A 23,432-nucleotide genomic window follows, 5' to 3' on the forward strand; every position below is an offset into this window, starting at 1 on the left:
ATTTGTGTTTCATTGGAATTGCTTTCAAGATAGGTAAAAATCCAATTGACAAAATATTTACATAAATTAGGTATGGTAGTGTCTTGTGCGGGATGGGGGAGACTATACAATATATTATAATTTATAAGTGATCAGAAAAAATAGGAAAAATAATTATAAATACATATATTTTATATAATATAAAGATATTGACGTGAATATTGAATATTCGTGTACATAAAGGGGACAATAATGATAATACGTATTGGTTCGAAATTAAAAAGATATTACATAATAACAATAAAAATAAAATGCCCAAAAGGTATTGAAACAATTTGCACTTTGTTGAATACACTTTTTTTATAATCCTAAATTATAGAGTATTAAAACCATTGTTATTAAAGTTATATACGATACCACGTAATTAAATAACTTAAGCAAAGTAAATTTTTACACTTGATTTAATAAAATGTACTATATAGAGGTCGCTTACATTCATAATATCAAGCGCGTGCATAGTTACATAGTTGAAACCAAATTTTTGTAGTCGTAAATTTACCACAAGAGTAAAAGGTAAACAAAATTAGTATACCTTTTCGGTCAGTAAATTTTTTAACTTGCAACTATAAAAAAATATGACATCTGTTTTGTACACTGTACGATATTTTGAATATTATTTTTTAATTCAAAAACGAACAATATGGTATAATTTATACCAAAAATTAATAATAACAATATCTTGGTAATAATTTAAAACTACAGTTAGAATGATTTATAATTTTAATGAGTTTTTGTTGTACGAACAAACCTTATTTAATAGGTTAAAGGTCAATATTCTATAACAATTATTGTTATAATTATTATTTGTAGCTCTTTATCTCAATGGATATTAAAAAAACTAGGTAATGACTTTATTATGGCGTATAATATAAAAGGAATTAACACAAGCGCAATTGGAGAATTATTTTGGAGTGCGTAGAATTTTAATATTTTTCAGGTTCCCAAAAACTATGCCAAAATGTGAGACATTCTTTTTTAAGCAAAACTATACAATTTTAAATCAGCATGGTTTATACAAAATATAATTTTTGTAATTATAAATTAGGCATCTAGCAGATCTAGACACTAAATATTAAATATAATGACCAGTGAGCGTCCTCTTAATAAGTATTTATTTGAAGACGAATCTATTAACACTCAAATTATGAATAAATAGTAAATAAATACACACTTATTACATGATATAACCCTCTGATGAAGTATAGTGACTAGAAAAGTATTTCTACGTTTACTTCATTGTATAAACGCGTGGAAAAAATGAACACGCAGTAGACATTTATCAAAAAAAGGCCTATATTATTCTGATTGAAATAAACGGTCTTGAAGCATAAGCATAGTCTTTAAGCACTCGTTCTTAACCTGACATTTCAAGCACGTCTCAATTATAAAAAAAGGGTAAAGTGGTTGTACACTTTGCTGTACAGCAGTTGACGGTTAATAATAATAATAACTGTATGCATTTTTAACAATAAAATAATTTTAAAATTTTCACGGTATTGACGAATTTGGTTAAAATTCTAACTTTAAATAACACTTATAAAAAAATACTGTACCTAGCTATATGTATTTTCGATATTTTTTTTATTTGTTTATGAATGACTTATGAGAAGCTTTCCATTACATTTTCAAACGTATTAGGCGGTGTAAAAATTTTTTTCGACACAGTAAAATATTTTCCAATGTCTATAAATAGCTCGAAAAGGGTCAAAATATTTTGAAAATGTCAATATAAACAGTTGGTGGAAATTCAAAGTATCTACAATTATTTTTTTTTAAGTTATATCAAAAAAATAAACTAGTACTGGTTTTACTGTAAAATCAATATAGTACCTATACCTATTTATCGCTCTGCTCAGAATCTTAAGTAACGTTTGCTAACAGCAAGACTCATATTATAGAAATAGTGACTGAAAATTGCACTCACCAATAAAATACTGATCGCTGGACACATAAAATGATATTATAAATCGTAATAATATGTACAGTGTATGTTATATCGGTGCAGTACTATTTCCGACGGTGTCATTTTAAACTAATTTAGTGAGAACAAATTGTAAAAGTTTCGTAATAAATCTAGTCAGATACTCAATAAAATCACATTAGTATTACAATAGGTACAAATAAATAAGTACGATGTATATTGTACATAGTTTTTTAAACACTAGTATACAAATTATTATTGTTATGTTTTTCAGATACAAAAGGTCGGGCTGAAATATATGTTGGTGATTGGCATCGTATTGAACGCTCTGTCGACCATAGCTTTCGGGTAACGTGAACAAAAAAAAAAAAACTACGCTATTCATCGTATCCCTAAAAAGATATGAAAATTACGCGTACACGTAAGATTATAATATCGTGTATTTTATTATTTTAATTGTTACAGATATTTGACGTACATCGACGAAAGAAACATGTTCCTGCTGTTATCGCTGTGCCTTAGGGTGTTGGAGTCTTTGGGCGCTACAGGAGCGATGGTAGCCGCGTTCTCGCTGACAGCCGTCTCTTTTCCCGAATCGGTTGCCAGCACTTTCGTACGTATATTTATCGTTGTACTTACATAACATTACGATTTATATTTATTTACGTTTTATGCCCCCCACAAAGCACAACATCATTCTTGTATTTCCCGTATCCCGCGGTGAAGTTTTTCAAATGTCCATCAACATTTTTCATGTTTGAAATTGTATTGAAAAAGACTCACCTGGAAATAGATCATACCAAAAGTTAAAGTAAACAAAGTAGGTAACTCACGCCTTGACTTTATCCACTCATCCGTAAGTCCAAACATGGCCTCAATAACAAAATACTCATCTATAAAGCTATTATAGCTCCCATTCAGTCATGCGGCATCCAAATCTGGGACCAAACAAAACGGTTCAACAACTGGAAACATTTCAGACGATTAATTTACGAAATAACCTAAATTTACTCAATAACCTACACATCTCCACACTCAAAAAACTAGCCCACCAATATTATAAAAGATTTCACAGCAAACTTATAAAATTCAAAAATGTTCTTACCTTCAAAATATCCTCTAACTATTTCAGGATATTCCGCTGGAATATAAATTGACCAAGAAACGCCTTAACAAACATATTATTACAAATCATTCCTCAAAAAAATTATATAAAAATTATATTATTTATCTTAGAGGTGCTACTAATGGGTTGCCCCCTCTTACATGTTTTCATGTATATTTGTTTATGTTCATTATTAATTTAATTTACCTACTGTGATATTATTAGACAGATTGTAAACATTTTTTTATATAAAAAAAAAATTGTTTCACAGTTATATTTATCTATTCGACTTAAAAAATAAATTATCATATTATCTATATATGTATAGATATAGGTATATAGATATATACCTAACCTAAATAAAAACGGGTGTTTATATAGTAACTATAAATGTATAACTATAGAGCCCACATTTTCACCCTCCAATCGCTAATAGTTCGTCTACTACAAAAATAATGCAAATATACAAATATCACCGCCTGAAATCTTCAAAAAAATTATTGAAATCAATCATTTTTGTAAACGAAACCGAATGATAATGATATAAAATACAATTGTGAACCAGCGTACAGATTTTCTTTAGTGAATAATATGTTTTCAAGTATACACATACTCGTTTATCGATGCAATAAAACCTAATGTAGAGTTTTGTGAACACGTGGATAATAAAAATGCAGGTCGGTGCGACGAAGCGATTGTTTACAAAGCACTAACGTAGTTATGACTTTCGATACAGTTAAGGTACATCTTGTAGGGAAAACAGCTTGAAGGTTGTGTTAAACTCTAATTAAAAAATACAGACCCGCTACTCCGTGATGCAATGTGACACGAAGATATTCGTTTTAATGTCTGAAACTACAGTTTTTGTGAATTAGTTTTTAAATTGTTCACGGTTTCGAAAAGTTTCATCAAAAAAATTACTCGAATTAATTATAATAGTAAAAAGAATATTTACATTACATATAATTACATATTATATTTCTCGAACTTTGGAACCATCGTGTTCTGTAGACAAAAAATAAAATAAATCTATATAATATAATATAGAGTACCTATGCAGTATACATATTATACAATTTTATATACACTAATAAATCACACTCTTAATATATCCAATCTATTAAAAATATGTTAAGCTATTGATTTATTTTTATTTTATAATATTATATAGTCCGCTCTTGAAGTATGTTATGGAATGGGATATATCGTCGGACCAACTCTCGGCGCTTTGCTGTTCGAGGTGAGCTTAGACTTTAATGGACCTATGCTAATATTTGTATAAAACATTTAATATTTTTTCGATTTTGCTACCTATACTATTCTATTTATATTATATAAGTTATAACGTATACGTATACGTATCTTGACAGGTTGGTGGATTTTCACTGCCGTTTGTGGTCATGGGCTTCATCACACTTGGAATGTCGTTCTTGGTGTGCATTTTAATGAAACAAGACGTGCCCAGTCCGAACAAGGCTAAAAGTGAGTATTTACAACCGTAACCATGTTACACATTATACCAATGATATCTAATATAACTAATATTGTCGTTGTATAATATATATATTATGCATATTTAATATAATAATGATTTTTAATATTGATTATAATATTGTGTCCGTTGCAGCAAAAGTAACACACCTCATGAGCGTTCCTACAGTGCTTGTAAATTCTATCGCAACAGTGATAACAGCCACAGCTATGGGATACTATTCAGCCACGTTGGAGCCACACATTCGCGGGGTAAGTGCCTACCTGTTTTAAAAAATACTAAACGACTGCAATAACGTATTTATAATTGACTATACGTATATATAAGTACTTCTTCCAAGCGTGTGTTTACTATCTACTCAATGACGATTTAACTAACAAACGGATGTTGCCTCGTTGTTTTTGCAAGTCTTTCACAAATTGAGTACCTACCTACTTGTAGACGTTTGGCAATAATAAATGAGATCGTATAAAGTGTATAAATTGAAACTATAGTTATAAACTATTATCTGAACGAGATTTTTATAATTCGGCCAATATCAATATAGACGTTGTATTATATCAAACACCCGAGCCTTACTGGATAATAATATGTAATGTATGATATTAATTATTAAATTATTATAAACTATAATATTATATACATTAATATATTATACTATGCTCGATAACCAAATTATTTGCATTGCTGGACGTGTACCGACAACGAAATATTATATTATTTTTATTCATATACATTTCGTTTCTCTTGGTTTCACTGAAAAAAAACTCGTGTGGAGGGCCAGGGTTGTATATATCGTCACACGAGTATGAATAAATAATAAAATATCGTATACGCGATTTACATATAGTACTAGAATATTAAACCGAAAATAACACAGAGAAAAGAAAATCGTGATCTGTGACTATATCAATAAATACGACACAGATAGTGGAAAGTTTGTTCACCCGAAAGATGTTAGTCAATGATAATTTATGGAAATTCAAAATTAATTGGTGAGTAATGACAATATTATCTCGTTTGAAATTGTGCTTAGTTTACGTTGTGAATTCTTAATTTGAAAATATCTGTTAAAGAGCTATATAAGAAGTTATAGAAGAACAACATAATATTGTTGGTACACTTAAAGTTTCAATTTATTCGTTGTTCAACTACATTTATTACCACGTCTCGTATATGCCTACCACAAGACAGAGTCGTTAAAGAATTTACAAAACTTTTAGATACCAACTATCTTTTGACAAATAAAGAACTTTTGGCGGGACGACAGATTTTATTTTAACCGTCATTTCAAACACCTAAAATATGCTTTAACATTTTGTACGTTTATCGTTCAATTAAAATATAATAAATTAGAAATTGCACACGGTCGTCGTAGACTAACGATTTTTGCACGGAGAATTTCATTATTTTCTGCTAGATATCAGTAATAATAATTAATGGTCTTGCGATACATTTTTTGTCTACAATATTGACGTGACATACCCATACACGATAGATCTATATACTAGTTTAGGTATATACTAGACTAAGGATATACTCTATGCAAGGTTATAGCAGGTGAGGTTAGACGTATACGTGTATTTCGACACATCGTCTAATCAAAATTTAATCAGGCACACCCGTGTACGAAAATACACACTCATTATTATTTATTTATTTATATACCTTTGTTCCACAGTTCGGACTTTCATCGGTAGACGTTGGGTTCGTGTTCATCATCAGCGGTGGAACGTACGCACTGATAGCACCCGTCGTTGGATACGTTTGCGACACCGGATTGAATCCAAAAAAAATTATGATCATCGGCACAATCCTGACCATTGTCAGCTACTCCATAGTCGGGCCGGCGCCGTTCATGCCGATAGAAAAGTACGGACGAACAGTATTAATATATTACGTTGTTTAATTGTGAATTTCGGTGCCTAGATATGTATACTGTATAGATTTGGTGGTAGGTAACGATAGAGCACACGATATAATACGATAGGTGTTCGACGTCGACTGGTCTCAAATCTAGCATAACAACGCACGTTCGACGAAAGTGTATCAAATCAAAAGTTGACAAAAGTTCAAAAAAAAAAACAATTTAGTACGTAGGTTATAAACAATCAGTGAAGATATTGTCTGTATAAAGTGGTTTTTTTAAATTGTATTTCGAGGAAGCTTATTAGGCATTATTAGCTTTCTCGACTTGCCCGCCAACCACCACTGGATCGACTTTTGACGAATTTTAGAGTAAACCATAGCGATAATTTGAATATTATTTCAAACTGTAGTAGACATTGACGTAGTATAAAACTAATCTACAAGTAAAAAATGTTTGAAATCGAAACAGGTAAAAGAGTGAGTACTCGATCACTTCATGATTATGATCATCGGCACAATCCTGACCATTGTCAGCTACTCCATAGTCGGGCCGGCGCCGTTCATGCCGATAGAAAAGTACGGACGAACAGTATTAATATATTACGTTGTTTAATTGTGAATTTCGGTGCCTAGATATGTATACTGTATAGATTTGGTGGTAGGTAACGATAGAGCACACGATATAATACGATAGGTGTTCGACGTCGACTGGTCTCAAATCTAGCATAACAACGCACGTTCGACGAAAGTGTATCAAATCAAAAGTTGACAAAAGTTCAAAAAAAAAAACAATTTAGTACGTAGGTTATAAATAATCAGTGAAGATATTGTCTGTATAAAGTGGTTTTTTTAAATTGTATTTCGAGGAAGCTTATTAGGCATTATTAGCTTTCTCGACTTGCCCGCCAACCACCACTGGATCGACTTTTGACGAATTTTAGAGTAAACCATAGCGATAATTTGAATATTATTTCAAACTGTAGTAGACATTGACGTAGTATAAAACTAATCTACAAGTAAAAAATGTTTGAAATCGAAACAGGTAAAAGAGTGAGTACTCGATCACTTCAAATTTCACAACTTAATCTGTTGAGAAAAATTCAATGAAGTTTACTGCGTCATATAATATTATTTATGAAAAATGCCATAACCTTTGATGAAAATGAACAAAACAAAACATAAAACATACAGCGCGTTTATATTATTATGTACAATCACGGACTATGTACCTACCTACCTACTATGATAATATACAATATACATAGGTATTAAATAATAATTATACTTAAAAACCGTGGACGATTTTGTACCTAATTGTGTTAATCTTAGGGTTTTTAAATATCGGTCATAATATCTCGGACGATGATCAACACGAATAAAAAAAATAACAACATAATAGTGTAGTAATAATATTGTAGGTTTGTCTTTACCTTGCTGCACAGTGTTAACTGTTCTAGTCGCGTGGTTCGACAATCGATACAATTTTTCTCTCGTTCACGGAAAAAGTAAAATTATTTCAAACTAAGATAGGTTATTTTATGCTATTTTTTACCTGGGCTGGTACGGTGTCTGCATGCGTCCTTTCCGAGTCCATGATCAATACTGTTCACCTGCATAATGGTGACCTGTCGCCTGAATGTGGGGGTATTTTCCACGTCATTTATATTGTCCAGTATTTTCCGTGTCGTAACTGTCTGAGGGTACAATAGAAAATTGTTAAAGCGTACTATCGTTACCTATAAGATGTTATTTTTTTCAAACACCTATAGAATAATATATTATCCTATACGCAATATACGTATGTACACATTTATACTTACAAAGTTACAACGTCCACGGTTTTTGGAATAGTAGGTATAATAATAATAATAGGTAGCACTTAATGTAATGAAGTTTTGTGGTTGTCTCGAGCCCCTGGGGTGTACGAGTCAGAATCAGAATACCTAATTAATATTGCTTCCTTGGGATATGAAGGAAAAATTTGTTATAATCAAACTAACGTCATACCGTGTTTTTGTCAGAACGTGAAAATTACGAGATGCTGTAATTATGAAAATCACGTACCATTTAAATTATTATATACGTATACTAGGACTGGTGATATTTTTGGTATATTTTTTGTATTACCAAGTAAAACACTTATATTCTTATACCAGGAATCCAAAATGGGAACTGTTTTTGACCGTCTTTGATACAAAGCACGGGATTCGTGACGCGAGTTACAACGTATAATTTGCATTAAAATAAGTACCGAAACCACTAAAAAAACTCGAAAACATCTAAAAATTCAAAATACCAGTTCAACAGTATATACTATATACTGATCAGTAGAGGTACCTACATAATATAAATACCATTATCAATACAGTTACAATATATGAGCGTTTTTACAACATAACGCCCTATATGTACGAGACTTAAACTAACAACTTGCATAATATAATAATTGATTAACAATATATTTTAATGGTGCCATTCGAGTGCATTCAAAAACCTCACAAGTAAAATCATATTTCAAGTAAATTATTATACTGTAAAAAGTCTTATCATGTCTTGACAATGTTATAATTTTAATATTTTATGTATTGTATTAGTTATCATAGTACCTATAATATATAGTCAAGCCGCTGATTTTACATAACATTTTTCTGAAGGCCGTGAATTCTCATTAATAATAAAATGTTCTTTTTATTTTTAATTGTTGGTATAGGTTCGATGCGTAGTTACTGTATCAAAAACGATATGATATTAATATGTATTATTGATTAAAACTTTGTACCTGGGCACATATTATGTAACGAAATAATTATAATTGAAAAGAATTATTTTTTGTTTGAAACTAATTGAGCTTAGATTAGAATGCCGGCAGTAGAGGTCGCGCAGTACCATATTATATATTAAACTACACGGACTGAACTCATGGTAACAAATTGACTACTTTTCGTTTAAATTCTAGTTAAAAATGAGGACATAATAATATGTATAGGCTGGCTGGGCATCGGGGTGGTTAGTTCTATAGTTTTAAGCCAGTATTGTTTATACTTTATTGTCATAAAAAACATTTTGAAAGAAAATCGTCGCATTTGAAAAACGATTCCGAATATGACATAAATATATCAAAGCGGTGGTCGATTTTAGTGTTACCGTTGCTAAAGGTATCTAACTTCATTCTTCGCAATTTTCCACAGCATAAAATAGTAAAACTATTCAACTTTACCGCTCAAAATCGAAAATGTTTCAGAATGACAATCTAAACTTTAAAGCACATTTAAAATGTGTCAACTATATCGATATGGATTTTGGACATGGATAAAACTATGAAAGTACTATTCATAAATGTGTGAACAAATAAATAGTCAATCAGTCAATGTAAAATATCATATATAGTCATAAGTTAGCATTTTAGTTTATAAATAAAGCGATTTATACACAATTTCTTATGACATTTTTTTTTTTGCTCATTAATATCGATTGAAAAAAAATAAAATATTACGTAGACATTAGGTAAAAAAATGAATATGTAATTTATTAGGAAGGTTCCCGTTAATGGTATTCAAAAATAAAACAAACATTTTCGTTAGGTATACCGTTTCAATTTTAGTAAATTACAAATGAAGGGCTATAAAAAAAAACTTCTTATCGAATAAAATTATGCACAGTCAATAATACAATTAATTAGTTCTGTTTATTCTACATCACAAGAAAAGAGATTATAATTTTACAAATTTTGTTTGACACTTCACAAATTATAGTATTAGTACAGTAAGTACTTATACTTGAATATAATTAAATTATGAAGGTAAAAAACTAAGAAAATTAAGAAAGTATAATATATTTATTTATTTAAACACCTATTTTAAATTGTATATGATGATTTCACTATTTGTGGATGTTTCAAAAATATTAGCAATTCAAAATTTAATTGTTTAGATAATATTATAATCAATTGAGTTTTAATTTTTCACGTTGATGCTACAGTAATGTATTTGTATTCATACAAATCGATATGTACCTACATATGTGGCTTGCCTGACTTATTACAGATTCGAATGTTCACTACCTATTCAAATCCAATCAGAAGTAAATTTATTAGATTTGGACGTCTTAAATTTAATTTCAAAAATAAAAAAGTGAAATAAAATGTATATTTAATGCCTCCAGTGTAGGGCTGTCAGAACGAATGACTTGTAAATATTTTACAAGTATCGTTCACCACCTCATGATAGATGTATATGAGCACATCACAATAATTTATTCACCATACTGACGCACTCGAAATAATAATAAAAAAAGAAATACGAGGGTGGTTTGTGTAATCTAATAAACAATATTGTTTTCTTGATTCATATTCATTTTTTATGTACCCGCTCGTTTTGTATTATTTTCCTTTTCAAACAAGAAACGCAATTTTTTTTCGTTTCATTTTGTTTATCTCCGTTCGCTGAGAGAGTGTAAAATATATAGAACGTCTTAATCCGATCAATTTGTACCACTGTAGTCGCATGTGTTTTAATCATAAATTTCATTTGTTTTCCAGATCCATGCTATGGGTGGTTATTGGATTGGTAATACAAGGAGTCGCGTTGGGCATGATCTGCGTACCCACGTTCGTAGATTCCATGAACGCTGCCTTGTAAGTTATGACGCACGCACAATATTAATAATATTATGATAATGTAGATAAAAATAAAAAGGCATACAAAAACAAGCATCAACCTAGGTGAGTAACGTTTATATTTTGTTCTGCAGCCAAAGCGGTTTTCCAAACGACATACACACTTACGGACTGTTGTCGGGCATCTGGTCATCGTCGTTCGCCCTAGGTGCGTTTTTGGGCCCGTCGATAGCTGGCGTTCTGTACGACTTGGTCGGGTTTGAAAACGGAACGTACTTTGAGATTTCGTTGCACATCGTACTGGTGAGTATCGCAGTTTTTCCGTTTGATGATAACGATTAAAATCACACTTTGCCATAAGTAGGGTACGGGACTTGCACTATATTTTGCATACATCCATACTGAAAAACGTAGCAGGGTAATAGTTATACTACGTGAATATAGGTAAATAAATCGTATAATTTAAACAAATACGACGAGTATTGAGAGTTGATATACTCAAAATCGTATTTCGTATATTTAAGAGATTTTGCTTTATTAAGGTCAATTTTAAATTATTTTTCACATTTGCCATGGTGTATAACCATTAACCATCATGTTTTTAGAGTTTTGGACGCATATAGAAACCTCTCTAGTTTTCGTCCTCGTATATGGGTCCCGAACCCTGGACTTATAAACGAGGTTACTATTAGGGCAACCCGAGAATAAAGAAAATATAAATCAAAAATTCAACTGTCTATTGAAAGAAAAAAAAAGGCCGAAGAAATGATATTGAATAGTTTTGTTCCGTATTTTATATTTTGCCATCTCATAATATTTAAATGTAGCCCTCGCTATTTATGCGTACGTATTATATTATATTGATGTATATTTATGCCATTCGGTCGAAAGCCCTGAACATTTTGCTTTGAGTATTTCGATGGGAAATTCATGGTTTCAAAGATTATATTATACAGTTTCACGCACGTCATCGTTCCTGGAACAATATTATATTTACACAATATCCAATATTTTTGAATTTTATTATTTTAATAATACTGAGGCTCAATTACAGTCCATTCTATACCTCCTCTAACTACGGGGGTCCGCGTGTGACTTTGACAATTTCCTAATCAATTACCCTGCTTTCCTTCGTAAGACTAAATTAAAAAAAACTCCTTTTTTCTCTTTCTGTCTCAATTTTTTATGCATAAATACGCTCTATTTCAATATTGCAATCATAGCAAAAGCAGTTGTGCATTTCATTCTTCATACCGGAATCAATATTTAAAACTAGATGATATTTACGTTTATTCTGTGCTTTTCAGTATTAATCTTATTTAAATGGTTGTAATAGGTACAACAACTCTTGTTAGTATTTTTATTAAAACAAATAATAATATTATGCTATCATTGTATTATTATTAAATTATATTATGTATTTAAAAAACGATTAAAAACTCGATTTAAAACACGTCATAAAAAACTCGAATACGTACAGCTAAATATTATATTACAATGTTGGATCTATTTACAGCACAAACATAAAAATAATTAGTATAATTTATATCAGATTTTCTTTTCCTCAATGCCAGCCGTTTTTAAGGAGTCCAATATAGGCAATTTTCCATGTGTTTACATTATGGCTAATGTAGGTCATGTAAATTTGTGCATAGTAATTAGTAAGTAATCATCAGTGTGAGTGACTGTATACAATAAATGGTGAAGCGCTCACGCACGCACCCAAACAAAAAAATCGAGGGGGGCGTCATGATGATTGATATAAATAAATTACACAACTATAAATACCCCCCCCCCCCCATGTATACGTGCCTGCACGTACAATATGTTAATAACCAAGCACTCATACACACTTAGTACAAATGTGAATTTTAGTGAAACATTGTAACTTAGTTTCGTATTTCCAATATAGCTTACTGAGTGACATTATGAACACTTACTATACAAACTGAAGAGTAGAAGTTTATCTAGGCTTGTATGAGTCGATTTTCGATATTTTATTTTTTAACGTCCAATATTTAAAGCTTTAAAACATGTGATATATTTTACTTTTTTAATTTGAATAATTATCGAATATAGTAATTAAAATATCAAAAATTGAATTTTATATAGGCACAGATTGAATTCTCTTCTACAATAATGATAATAAGCGTGTTTACTCTTAAATCGCTCAATAAACCATAATATTGGAATTACAAAAATTAATTTTCATAGAATTTTTTCGTACTATTGATATACCTCTTAACGATTTTTGTTTATAAATATAAATAACGATAACGCAGCACGTCCTAATAAATTTTTTTTATCCGACTGTTTGGACTACAAATCTTTGACCTTTTGTTATACCTGCTGATTTCGATAATCGCCAATAATCCGAGTTCTTGTGTGGTAGGTGTGTTTCATTGTAGTTTTACGTTAACTGTGATAGTAAATATACCCATTAATTAATCCGGGTCTACTACTAATATAAAATTAGTTATTTTAAACGAATATTGGGTAACTTAAAACAAACCAAATAATAAAATTTATCGTGGATTTGAATAGTTGGAAAATTCGAATAAAAATCCCTTGTAATTTTCAAACACTCCGTGTAAATGAGAACAATTTTTTTAACAGTAAGCTCGTAAAATGTTTAGACCAATAACATATGTAAATAATAATAATTTTCACAAGTATATAATATTATAGTAATGGGTAGATTTTGGGGGTCGTGTCCGAAAATATTTATAGTTGGCAGCCCTCAACAAAACAACAACTGCTAAATTCAGTCCATGTCGCCGAGTCAGGCTGTACCAGCGTATAACTCGACACACAAGTCCTTATATCATAATAAGGGTAAAACCTCAAAGTTGTTAAATTTTATTTAACACCTCACTTCTAAGTTCTAAGTTTAAAGACCCATTATCTTATTTAAATCGCTTTATACGGCTATATTTAGATATATTTTGGAGCATGGATTCATTATTTGGAACCCTCGCTCTAATTCTGAATGCAAGTGAATGAACAAGTTCAAAAACCCTTCCTGAAATTCATAGCGTTTAAACTAAATCTCGCTTTGGAATGCTACAACTGCTTACGGTCAAAGTCGTACCCACTGCCCAACTGGACTTGTCCACCTTGATTATTTGACGTGAAACAACGGCGGATTTTATATACCATTCCTTGTTTCCCACGCAACGTTATCGTCACAGATCTCCTTCGCTTTTCTACGTCCTATCTCATAATACTGAGAGTTCACAAAAAACTCACCCCTATCTAGAGCTGTTTCTTTTTCATATATTATATTATATTTTATTTTATTTATTAACCTGTTCGAATAAATTTAAGTATAGGTATACGTCATTACAAATCGGGCCTCTGCCCGTTTTCATTACAATATTTATTAATACGATATAATACTATCGTCATTGCAGACGAGTATATAATATTATAATAACGTGCGAGCTATCTATCGTGTTGCAGGGTATCACGCTGATGTTTTTCGTGTGCCTGGAAAAGCGGCCTTCCGAAAAGAACGGCATGAGCGACTCGACCGTCGAGTTCGCGGGCCGCGGGGACGCGGTCGACCCGACCAGCGCGGCGCCGGTGCCGGGTGCCGCCATCAAGTCTCCCATCTACACCATCAACGGGCACGCCTCGTTCCGGTCCAGCCACCGATTCGGTTCGACTTACGGCAGCTTCAGCAACTCGTGCCTGGGCACGTCCCTGTCATCGATGCGCATCAGCAGCGAGGCCAGGACCGAAGCCCGGGGCAGCCCGCTGGCCGTCGAGTCCCGGATCTAGACCTCCACCACCCCCCCCCCCCCTCACACCCCACCAAAAAAAAAAACACTGTATTATGATGACGATGATTATAATACAACGATAGCGATGCAAACCGCATTAATCCCCCGGACCCCACCCACACAGTCTCTATATACATATAGTCTATACACCGTGCACATAATGATAACAGCGTTATTAGATAAGACTTACCCTTATACATAATAATATATGCGTGTGTATTATCATTATAGCCGGTCGTCCAATCGTGGTCCCGCCTTCCCCTCACCACTTCCACCATGGACAACTACACACGTACATTTGGTCTGAACTACACACATTCAACATTAATATAAGTACAGCATATAATACATTGTTATAAACCGGCTTACCCCGCGTGTTTGCCTGGTTAATAGTGTTTTATATTAAAGATATCGTTCGAGTTTTAATATTATCCCTTCGCACCTATACTGATTGAGAAATCGTATCTCACGACAACGGGCGTATAATAATATAATATTGTAATCACTGTATATAACAATATACTAATTTTTCGTTTAAGTTTTTGTATAGGTATTATAATTGTGTACGTATAACGTGCGCGCGCGCGTGTGTGTGTGTGTGTGTGTGTGTGTGTGTGTGTGTGAATGTATTTTATTGATTTTAATTCGTGTCTTATACACAATGTACACAATGTACACAATGATTTTTACCTCTCTCTGTCTCTGTTTTCTCACTGTTATAATCACCTGCCCCGTAATAATATTCATATAGATAATAATAATTATTATATACCTAATGTACTTATTATTATTACAGATTTCGTTTTATTTATATAATATATTTTGAAGAAAATAGATCGGTTTTTTATATTATTAAACATAATAAATTATAATATTTTTCCTTCGAGTATTGGTGATATATTTTTATTCGTGAGCAACCGCCCAGTCATGATTGCACCACCAATAAGTATATGTTAAAATATGATGATAATATTATTGATATTAGCGATGTTTCTTACGTAAACAATAATAAACACGTATCGATTTCCTATATAAGTTTGTTTAGTTTTTTTTTTTAAATTTAAGTAGTGCTTAGTTGTTAAATATTATTATTTTGCCGATGAACGTTTATTGCTACCACAGTCGACTAAAGTGAAAAATCGACGACAAGTCGATGTGTTTTATTATTTTGTTTTTACCCTACAACGGTATTAGTATACCGTAAAAATGCACCACCACCACCACCACAGACACGGGTCTTTTTCGTATACCAAAACACCGATATAGGTAGTAATGATATATTTATACAATATTAACAAAATTATTATATTACTGCGGTTTGTCCGTAATTGCCATAATATTATTATTATTTGTAACAAGCGTAGAAAGTATACGTACCTATAATAGTACCATTGTAACCAGTTTTCAGTGTATGTAAATAATATAATAAATAATAGATACATATTATTGTGTTAGTGATTTTAGATGTTGTTCTTTGAATTATTACTTAAGTTACATATTATGTATAATAGCCGTTAAGAAAATTAAAATTACGTTGTACAAATATCAAAACACGTCTGTTTCGTTGTTACGTTCATTGTCTCTAATCCACCTATATAGTCTCATTTTATTCGTGTTCTCCTATCCCTTAAGTCTATTAAACGCCACGCGTTGTTCATTCCTTGATATTTATAATACAGAGATAGTTACTGTAGAATTTTAATTATTAAATACAATCCCCGCGCATGTAAGTAAAACGCTTTCGGCAAAGTTCAAAGTATATAATATTATATTATATTCATCACAGCAGAATGACACGATGGGAAATATACAATAATTCCAACGTCACTCATCATTAATACACACTTTTAACTCTCTTACTGAAATCAAATTTTCAGACTCCTGCACGCGTCAGTTCTACCGACAATCGAGCTTTATAAATGAACATGCCCTCTACTTTTTAATTATTTATGACTGATGTCATTAAATAATACAGTAATACACAGGTCGATGATTTTTTTAATATTACATTTTAAGCTTTGATTTGAAATTTTAATCAGTGGAGTGAAGTAGTACAGTACTAGCGTTAAGATTAGCGATGCGCCGATAAAAATATTCTACAAATATAATATTACATATTTTCACGCACATAAAATAAAAACGTAGGTTTCCCGATTACTCTAATTTGAATTTTGCTCCTTGGTTCGTGCAAGATTTCATTACTATTAACAGACATGTTTTTATTACGTATTTATTTGTGTCAATAATGGGTATAGGTACTTTAATAGTCATTAAATATTGTTTTTAATTGATAGGATGAAAAATATTCGTTTAATTGAGGAGACAAATACTTCAAACACATTTACGTGTTTTTAAGTGCATTTAAAATCAAATACTTATGCCGGGACGCATGAACAATCACTACATATTTATTGAATAAATAGTGAGCTAATGGTCCATTAACCATGATTTAGTGGTCCATACAATTCTATTGAACCATTAAATTAATTAATTTTTCATGCAAAGTAGTATCCTTTAATAATTATTAAACAAAAATAATTTCCTTAAAAAACAACTATTGTTTCTATTTTCCCGTAATTATTTTCATTTATTTTTTCTTCATGCAATATTACAGATGTTTTACTAAAGAATTTACTGAAGACACCGGGTTATGTATTGATAAGTTGTTCTTTTTTTTTATCTTCTTTTAATATTTTATGATAACCAGATGGGTTACTTCGAAAATCACATTATTCTGGAACAGACACAATGTTTTGATATACATCGTGTATTATACAGAGTTATTAACCAACCATGCTCGATGCTCGCCCTCATTTTTTCATTTAACAATGAATTTATTAAAATTCTGATTTTTTTAAATATAAGCTTAACAGATTGACGGCCGTGCCATGTTATAGCAGTCATGTTTTTTAAGTCATTGGCCAATTCGATGAGACGTTAAATCGACAGAATTTGTATTAATGAATCGATGAATTATTGTGATTCGGGTAAGGTTTATTGTAGCCAGGTGCGATTGGCCTTCATTTGACTGTAAGACAATCGAAATGTGCGCAGTTGAGGTGGAACTGGTCTGGCATCGTCGTAATGGAACTGCTCTTGGATTATCCCGCCGGCACTGTCCGCCAGAAAGTCCAAAAGACGAACCCTATTGTACGATTTATATCATCCAATAGTAATTCAGCCCGGGATAGAATAACAGTTATCGGTTGGCGGTCAGCCGGTCGGTCTTCCTCCCTCGGCCCACACAGCAAGTGCAGTGCCTGCCGACCGACCATCGACTAAAAGTCAACTCTTATGACAACCATATTTTCAGGTCCACCTTATCCGCTGGTCTTTGTCGCTGCCAGTGTTGAGACTTATCTAGATAAATTTATCTAGATAAATTATCTAGATAATTATTTAGTTATCTTTTATCTTATCTAGATAAATAGTTGCATTTTATCTAAATAATTATCTAAGATAAATAATTTATCCATCTAGATAAATTTATCTAGATAAATTCATCTCTAAACAAAAAATTAAAATACTCATTTTGATTGTCAATTTATTTTTATGATAATTACCCAATACTTTAAATTTGAATTGTCGAGTCATCTCAGTAAAAAAAAATTATGTTCATAATAATATTGTTTATTAGGTAGGTATTATATTTTATTATTGATATTTTCGTTAGGGGCCCGGAAACGGTACTTAAATATACCTACATTGCATCGTTATCTTGTATTGGTGACTCGTAAACAGTAAATGATTACTGTCTTATAAGTTATTTTTAGGAAGAGTAAGAGCTATATACCACCTATTTAATTGTGTTTTCCTAGTCCCGACGAGTATTGTACCGATGCGGGTCAACTGCGGCAACCAACTGCAATGGGACATGGGTCTTGAATTTTTAATTGGGTTTGGGTATGATTAGTATTTTATGTAATCGAAGCCATGTTGATATTATTATAAATCTTTACGGACTTAACGTAATTATTATTTTATCAGTAATAAACTAATAACTAATAAGTAAGCACATTACATTATATTTGTAACAGTGTAGGTACATTGTTTACCCGGAATTCTGCACATTTTGTCATTTATCAAACTTATCCACAACAGTTGGGTTCAAAAATCTATAAATAGTAATTACTGTTATTTAAAAAATTGATTACAGTGGATATAGCTTTAAGAGCGCGAACACATTGTCCGATTACACCCGCAGTGGTTATAAATCGTCCGGTTCGATAAATGTATAAACAAAGATATAAATAATAATATAACCACAGTCTGTAGCGAGTGCGGTCGTCATCCAACTGACGAATCAGAAATTGTCCAAACTCCGTTAGTTAGTCGACAACTATTGACACGTGTTTGTCTTTGTGTATTTTAAGTTTAAAATATTATTATTTCAAGTATTTATTTACACTGTCTGTTTATCGTGTGTTACAATTATGAAGCGATTTCTAACAAGTTCAGTGAATTATCCAAATAAGAAAAATAATAATCTATCAAGTTCGAATGCCACTGTTGTACTAAACAACGAGATTATTGACGATCCTACATCAGCTAAAACGCCTACAACTACCGATATTATCAAGATTGATCAAAAGAAAAATACGACTGATGTTGATGTATTATTTTCAAACCACTATTTATTTGATGGACAGTTTTATAAAGTTTTACAAGTTGATGAGAAAAGACTAACGGCTGAATGTCAAACATGTTCCAAAACCATACAGGGTCAAATCAATTCAACAGGGAATTTTTTAAGTCATATTAAGGTAAGTACCTATTACCATACCTACCTATAATATGTATTTGACGGATAGATACTGAGTGTTTCATAATAAATTAGTACTAGGAATCAAAAGTGTCTGATGATAACGTTGAGGTATAGCCGCATATGTTTAATTTAACGGTTCTGGATGGGTGGGTATTTGGTAATTTTTTACTAGTTTGCCACCCCATTTTAAGTTGAGTTTGGTGTCACCGTGTATACAGTAAACCTATAATTTATTTATCAAACAAATAAAAATATAATATTATAATACTCAATAACCAATACTAGGTACCTTATAAGTAATAATTAATAACTAATAGTCATTGCGAGAAACTGAACAAAACATAAAATAAAAGTTTATAGGTATTCATTACTACTGAATACTGATAGTATCAGATTTATTCAGATAATACTTAAGTAATGTAATAAAATACCTGTTATATCTGTTGGCTGTTTTAGTATAAGCATTCATCAATATTGACAAAATTACAAAAGAGCAAAGAGAAAAAGAAATCAAACATTACCATATCAGATTCAAGTGAGTAAATTAATTGCACCTATATCTTAATCATAATCTTTTATCTTTGTATTAACCGCATGATAATTTACAACATACCTATTAATATTTGTAGATGTAACATCATCAAATCGCCAGTCACAAATTCAACTACAATTTTGCCAGTCAAAGAAGATATCAAAAAATAAAGTGAGTTAATTAGTGTTGAATAACTAATAATAAATATTAATAAATTATTTAAAAACTTTTTTATTTTATTAAAGTCAAGGACATAGGTATAATAATTTATAATGTTCAATTGATATACCTATTATTTAATATAAGTACTGTGTAGGTACATTATACTTATACATATAAGTAAAATATTAAATAGGTATTTTTTAATGTTGTATATACTATATTATGAACCTACTTAATACTTATATAATAATAATTAATAGATCAGTTATACCTTATACAACAATTACTTACTATGAAAATAATAAAGTTCTTAGAAACAGTAATAGTAATTAGTAATTAAAAAAGTAAATAAAACAATTTAAAGTATACATTTTTTTAAATATTATTTTGTATAACTGAAAGTTATCAAGTTTACAAAGTTTGAAAGGTGTTTTTTCTTATATTACTGTTTTGAGAAATAAAGTTGTAACATTCAATTTATACAATTTTGGTTTATGTTGATTGCTTATTTAGTTATATATATTAATTAATTTTTGGTTTTAGATTACTGACCTAGTCTTTGACTACATAGTACAAGAGATGAGACCACTCGCAACCTGCCAAAAACCATCCTTCAGAAGACTTATCATGGGCCTTGCTGGAATAACTGATTCTGCTTTACTTCCCAACACAAAAGTTATAAGTAAAGAATTACATTTAAGGTATAATTCTTATGTTACAATGTTGACGGACTTAATATCAAAACAAACATATATATGCACAACAGCTGATATATGGTCGTGTAACAACAAAAGCTACCTAGGAATGACATGCCATTTTCTTGATGAGAATACTTTTATCAGGCACTCATACATACTAGGTTGTCGGCGAATAAAAGGTAGTCATACATATATAAATATAGCTCAAGTTTTTAGTACAATTACCCAAACATTTCAAATAAATAATTCTAAAATTTCACATACTGTGACTGACAATGCCACAAATTTTGGAAAAGCATTCAGAATTTTTTCCACCCCCACAATTGAAAATAATAATCAGGATAGTACTACTAATAGTAACTGGTTTAACGGTACTAGTGATGAATCATCAAGTAGTGAAAAAAGTGATACTAATGACGAGGTTGATGATACAAGTGCTGAGGTTGAAGTTGTTGATGTAACAAAATTAATTTCCAATTTTATACCGTCTAATTCAATCGATTTTGAAGATGACTTAACTTTGCCAAACCTTTTGACCTGCTCTGCTCATACATTAAGTTTAATCGCTACTACTGATGTGGCAAAAATTGCAGACAAGTCATATAATAATATCTCCAAGGCTATATTTGCAAAATTAAATTTATTTTGGAACCTCTTAAGTAGAAGCTTAGTTGCGTCGGATAAAGTATATGAGATATGCCATTGTAAGTTCCCCGTACCAATTATAACTAGGTAGAACTCAATGTTCCATGCAGTCAGAACAGTTGTGGCTAATAAGGAAAAATTGGGTGTTGCCTTTGATAACCTAAAATTAAAAAAAATCAAAACTTTGGAGTGGAGTTTTCTTGAGGAATATTGTTCTGTTATGGAGCCTCTAGCCACATCACTTGATCTGTTACAAGGTGAAAAAACATGTTTTTTAGGGTATGTTGCACCCACTATAATTGCTTTAAGATTGAAATTAATTCAAGCAACGCATTTAGTTTATTGCAAGCCATTAGCATTTTCAATTGTTCTTAGTCTTGAAAAAAGATTCAATTATTTGTTTGATTTAGAGCTTTCTAAAAGCAAACCATTTATTTTATCGGCTATTAGTCTCCCAAAATTCAAACTTGGGTGGGTACCAGCAAGGCATTTAGAAATGTGCAAAAAATTATTTTTGTCAGAATGTAATGTATTAAATATAACTGAAAATAATTTTGATATGAGTAATGAATCTGATGATAGTGATTGTAGTGACCATGAGTTTTATGACATTCTTAGTGGAGATGGCTCTGTTCAAGATGTTAGACCTTTAAAATTAAAAAGTAATGCTAAAAGTACAAATCTAGCAAGTGTACAAGCGCTTTCTTATTTTGATACAAAAAAAAAGATTTAAATATTTTAGATATGTTACCCATTGTTAAAAAAGTTTTCCTCAAATACAATACAACCCTACCATCATCCGCACCGGTAGAAAGATTGTTTAGCAGCGGTTCCCAAATATTGACTCCAAGAAGAAACCGTCTTACTGACAAAACATTTGAAATGTTGTTGTGTTGTAGGTGTTTGTATAAATAATATATTGATGTAATAAAATATAGTATATTAATCTTTGTTGTATCTTTAATGTTATTAATATTATATTTATAATTTTATTATATAATTATATCATTATGTCATGAGCATAACATAAAATAAATATTCTTTTATTTATTGTATAGTAAATACTTATACAATGTACATAGTATCATGGTATTAGTACCTAACCTAAACCTGGTAACAATAACTTTTTATTTATTAAAAAAATGTATATATATACTAAAACTATTGTGAATGTTTATACTAATTAAAATTGACAGTGACGAGTCGTGTAAAAAAGGTAGTTTTTTCTTGATATTTATACTTAATATTAAAAATGTTTTTTCAGTTATAACTTAGTTATTGATTAATATATAATGTCTACTGGCTACTGCTAACATTAATTTAAACATATAGCTGGTGCTTATATAATATTGAAGTACTAAGTAGTATGAAAGGTGTAGTCTTAAAATGTTTTTGATTTCAATGTGTTAAAAAAAATGTATATATAGATAAAAATGTATTTATCTTTTATCTTTATCTAGATAAATTTGAATTGTGTTATCTTTTATCTTTATCTAGATACATTTTTGTCCTGTTATCTTTATCTTTATCTAGATAAAAAAGTACTTATCTAATCCCAACACTGGACTCGCTGCTGAAACTACCTAGTAGACAGTGACTCTTGGACGAATTCCCGCGACGGACAGCGCCCACTTTTGTGATCTTACGTCGGAATACTCATTCTAATACTATTCGTTCATTTTGTATTACCAATTTTACAAGTTTAATAATAATACTTAATCTTGTTTTATCGCTAGTATAATACGCTATATAATACCAAGTCACCGGTAAATTAAAATTGGTTTATTATATTATTAACATCTTG

General features: G+C 30.8%; 2 protein-coding genes across 2 annotated transcripts in view; both read left to right on the plus strand.

Annotated features, from left to right (window-relative positions):
• Positions 1 to 16,379, plus strand: part of LOC132942852 (MFS-type transporter SLC18B1-like) — a 30,044-nt gene extending 13,665 nt beyond the window's left edge. The window contains exons 3-11 of the mRNA XM_061011514.1: positions 2,235 to 2,308; positions 2,426 to 2,573; positions 4,237 to 4,305; positions 4,436 to 4,547; positions 4,693 to 4,808; positions 6,239 to 6,429; positions 10,964 to 11,059; positions 11,176 to 11,344; positions 14,504 to 16,379. Of these exons, the coding sequence (XP_060867497.1) occupies positions 2,235 to 2,308; positions 2,426 to 2,573; positions 4,237 to 4,305; positions 4,436 to 4,547; positions 4,693 to 4,808; positions 6,239 to 6,429; positions 10,964 to 11,059; positions 11,176 to 11,344; positions 14,504 to 14,824 (1,296 nt within the window). The 3' untranslated portion in view covers positions 14,825 to 16,379. The remainder of the gene's footprint in view (positions 1 to 2,234; positions 2,309 to 2,425; positions 2,574 to 4,236; positions 4,306 to 4,435; positions 4,548 to 4,692; positions 4,809 to 6,238; positions 6,430 to 10,963; positions 11,060 to 11,175; positions 11,345 to 14,503) is intronic.
• A 2,829-nt stretch (positions 16,380 to 19,208) lies between these two features.
• On the plus strand, positions 19,209 to 22,561 carry LOC132943739 (uncharacterized). The gene is made up of 4 exons (XM_061012821.1): positions 19,209 to 19,589; positions 20,048 to 20,126; positions 20,221 to 20,294; positions 20,829 to 22,561. The coding sequence occupies exons 1-4, from the start codon at positions 19,260 to 19,262 to the stop codon at positions 21,717 to 21,719; spliced, it is 1,374 nt and encodes a 457-aa protein (XP_060868804.1). The 5' UTR covers positions 19,209 to 19,259; the 3' UTR covers positions 21,720 to 22,561.
• The last annotated feature ends 871 nt before the right edge of the window (positions 22,562 to 23,432 follow it).

This window comes from Metopolophium dirhodum, chromosome 4, assembly GCF_019925205.1.
Source record: "Metopolophium dirhodum isolate CAU chromosome 4, ASM1992520v1, whole genome shotgun sequence".
Taxonomy (NCBI): Eukaryota; Metazoa; Arthropoda; class Insecta; order Hemiptera; family Aphididae; genus Metopolophium; species Metopolophium dirhodum.

What these genes read in the sequence shown, in the direction of transcription:
- LOC132943739 (XM_061012821.1), top strand. Translation starts at nt 19,260, where the DNA reads ATGAAGCGATTTCTAACAAGTTCAGTGAATTATCCAAATAAGAAAAAT. An exon ending in CATTACCATATCAGATTCAA is followed by an intron (nt 20,127 to 20,220) that starts GTGAGTAAATTA and finishes TAATATTTGTAG; the next exon opens with ATGTAACATCATCAAATCGC. An exon ending in AGAAGATATCAAAAAATAAA is followed by an intron (nt 20,295 to 20,828) that starts GTGAGTTAATTA and finishes TTTTGGTTTTAG; the next exon opens with ATTACTGACCTAGTCTTTGA.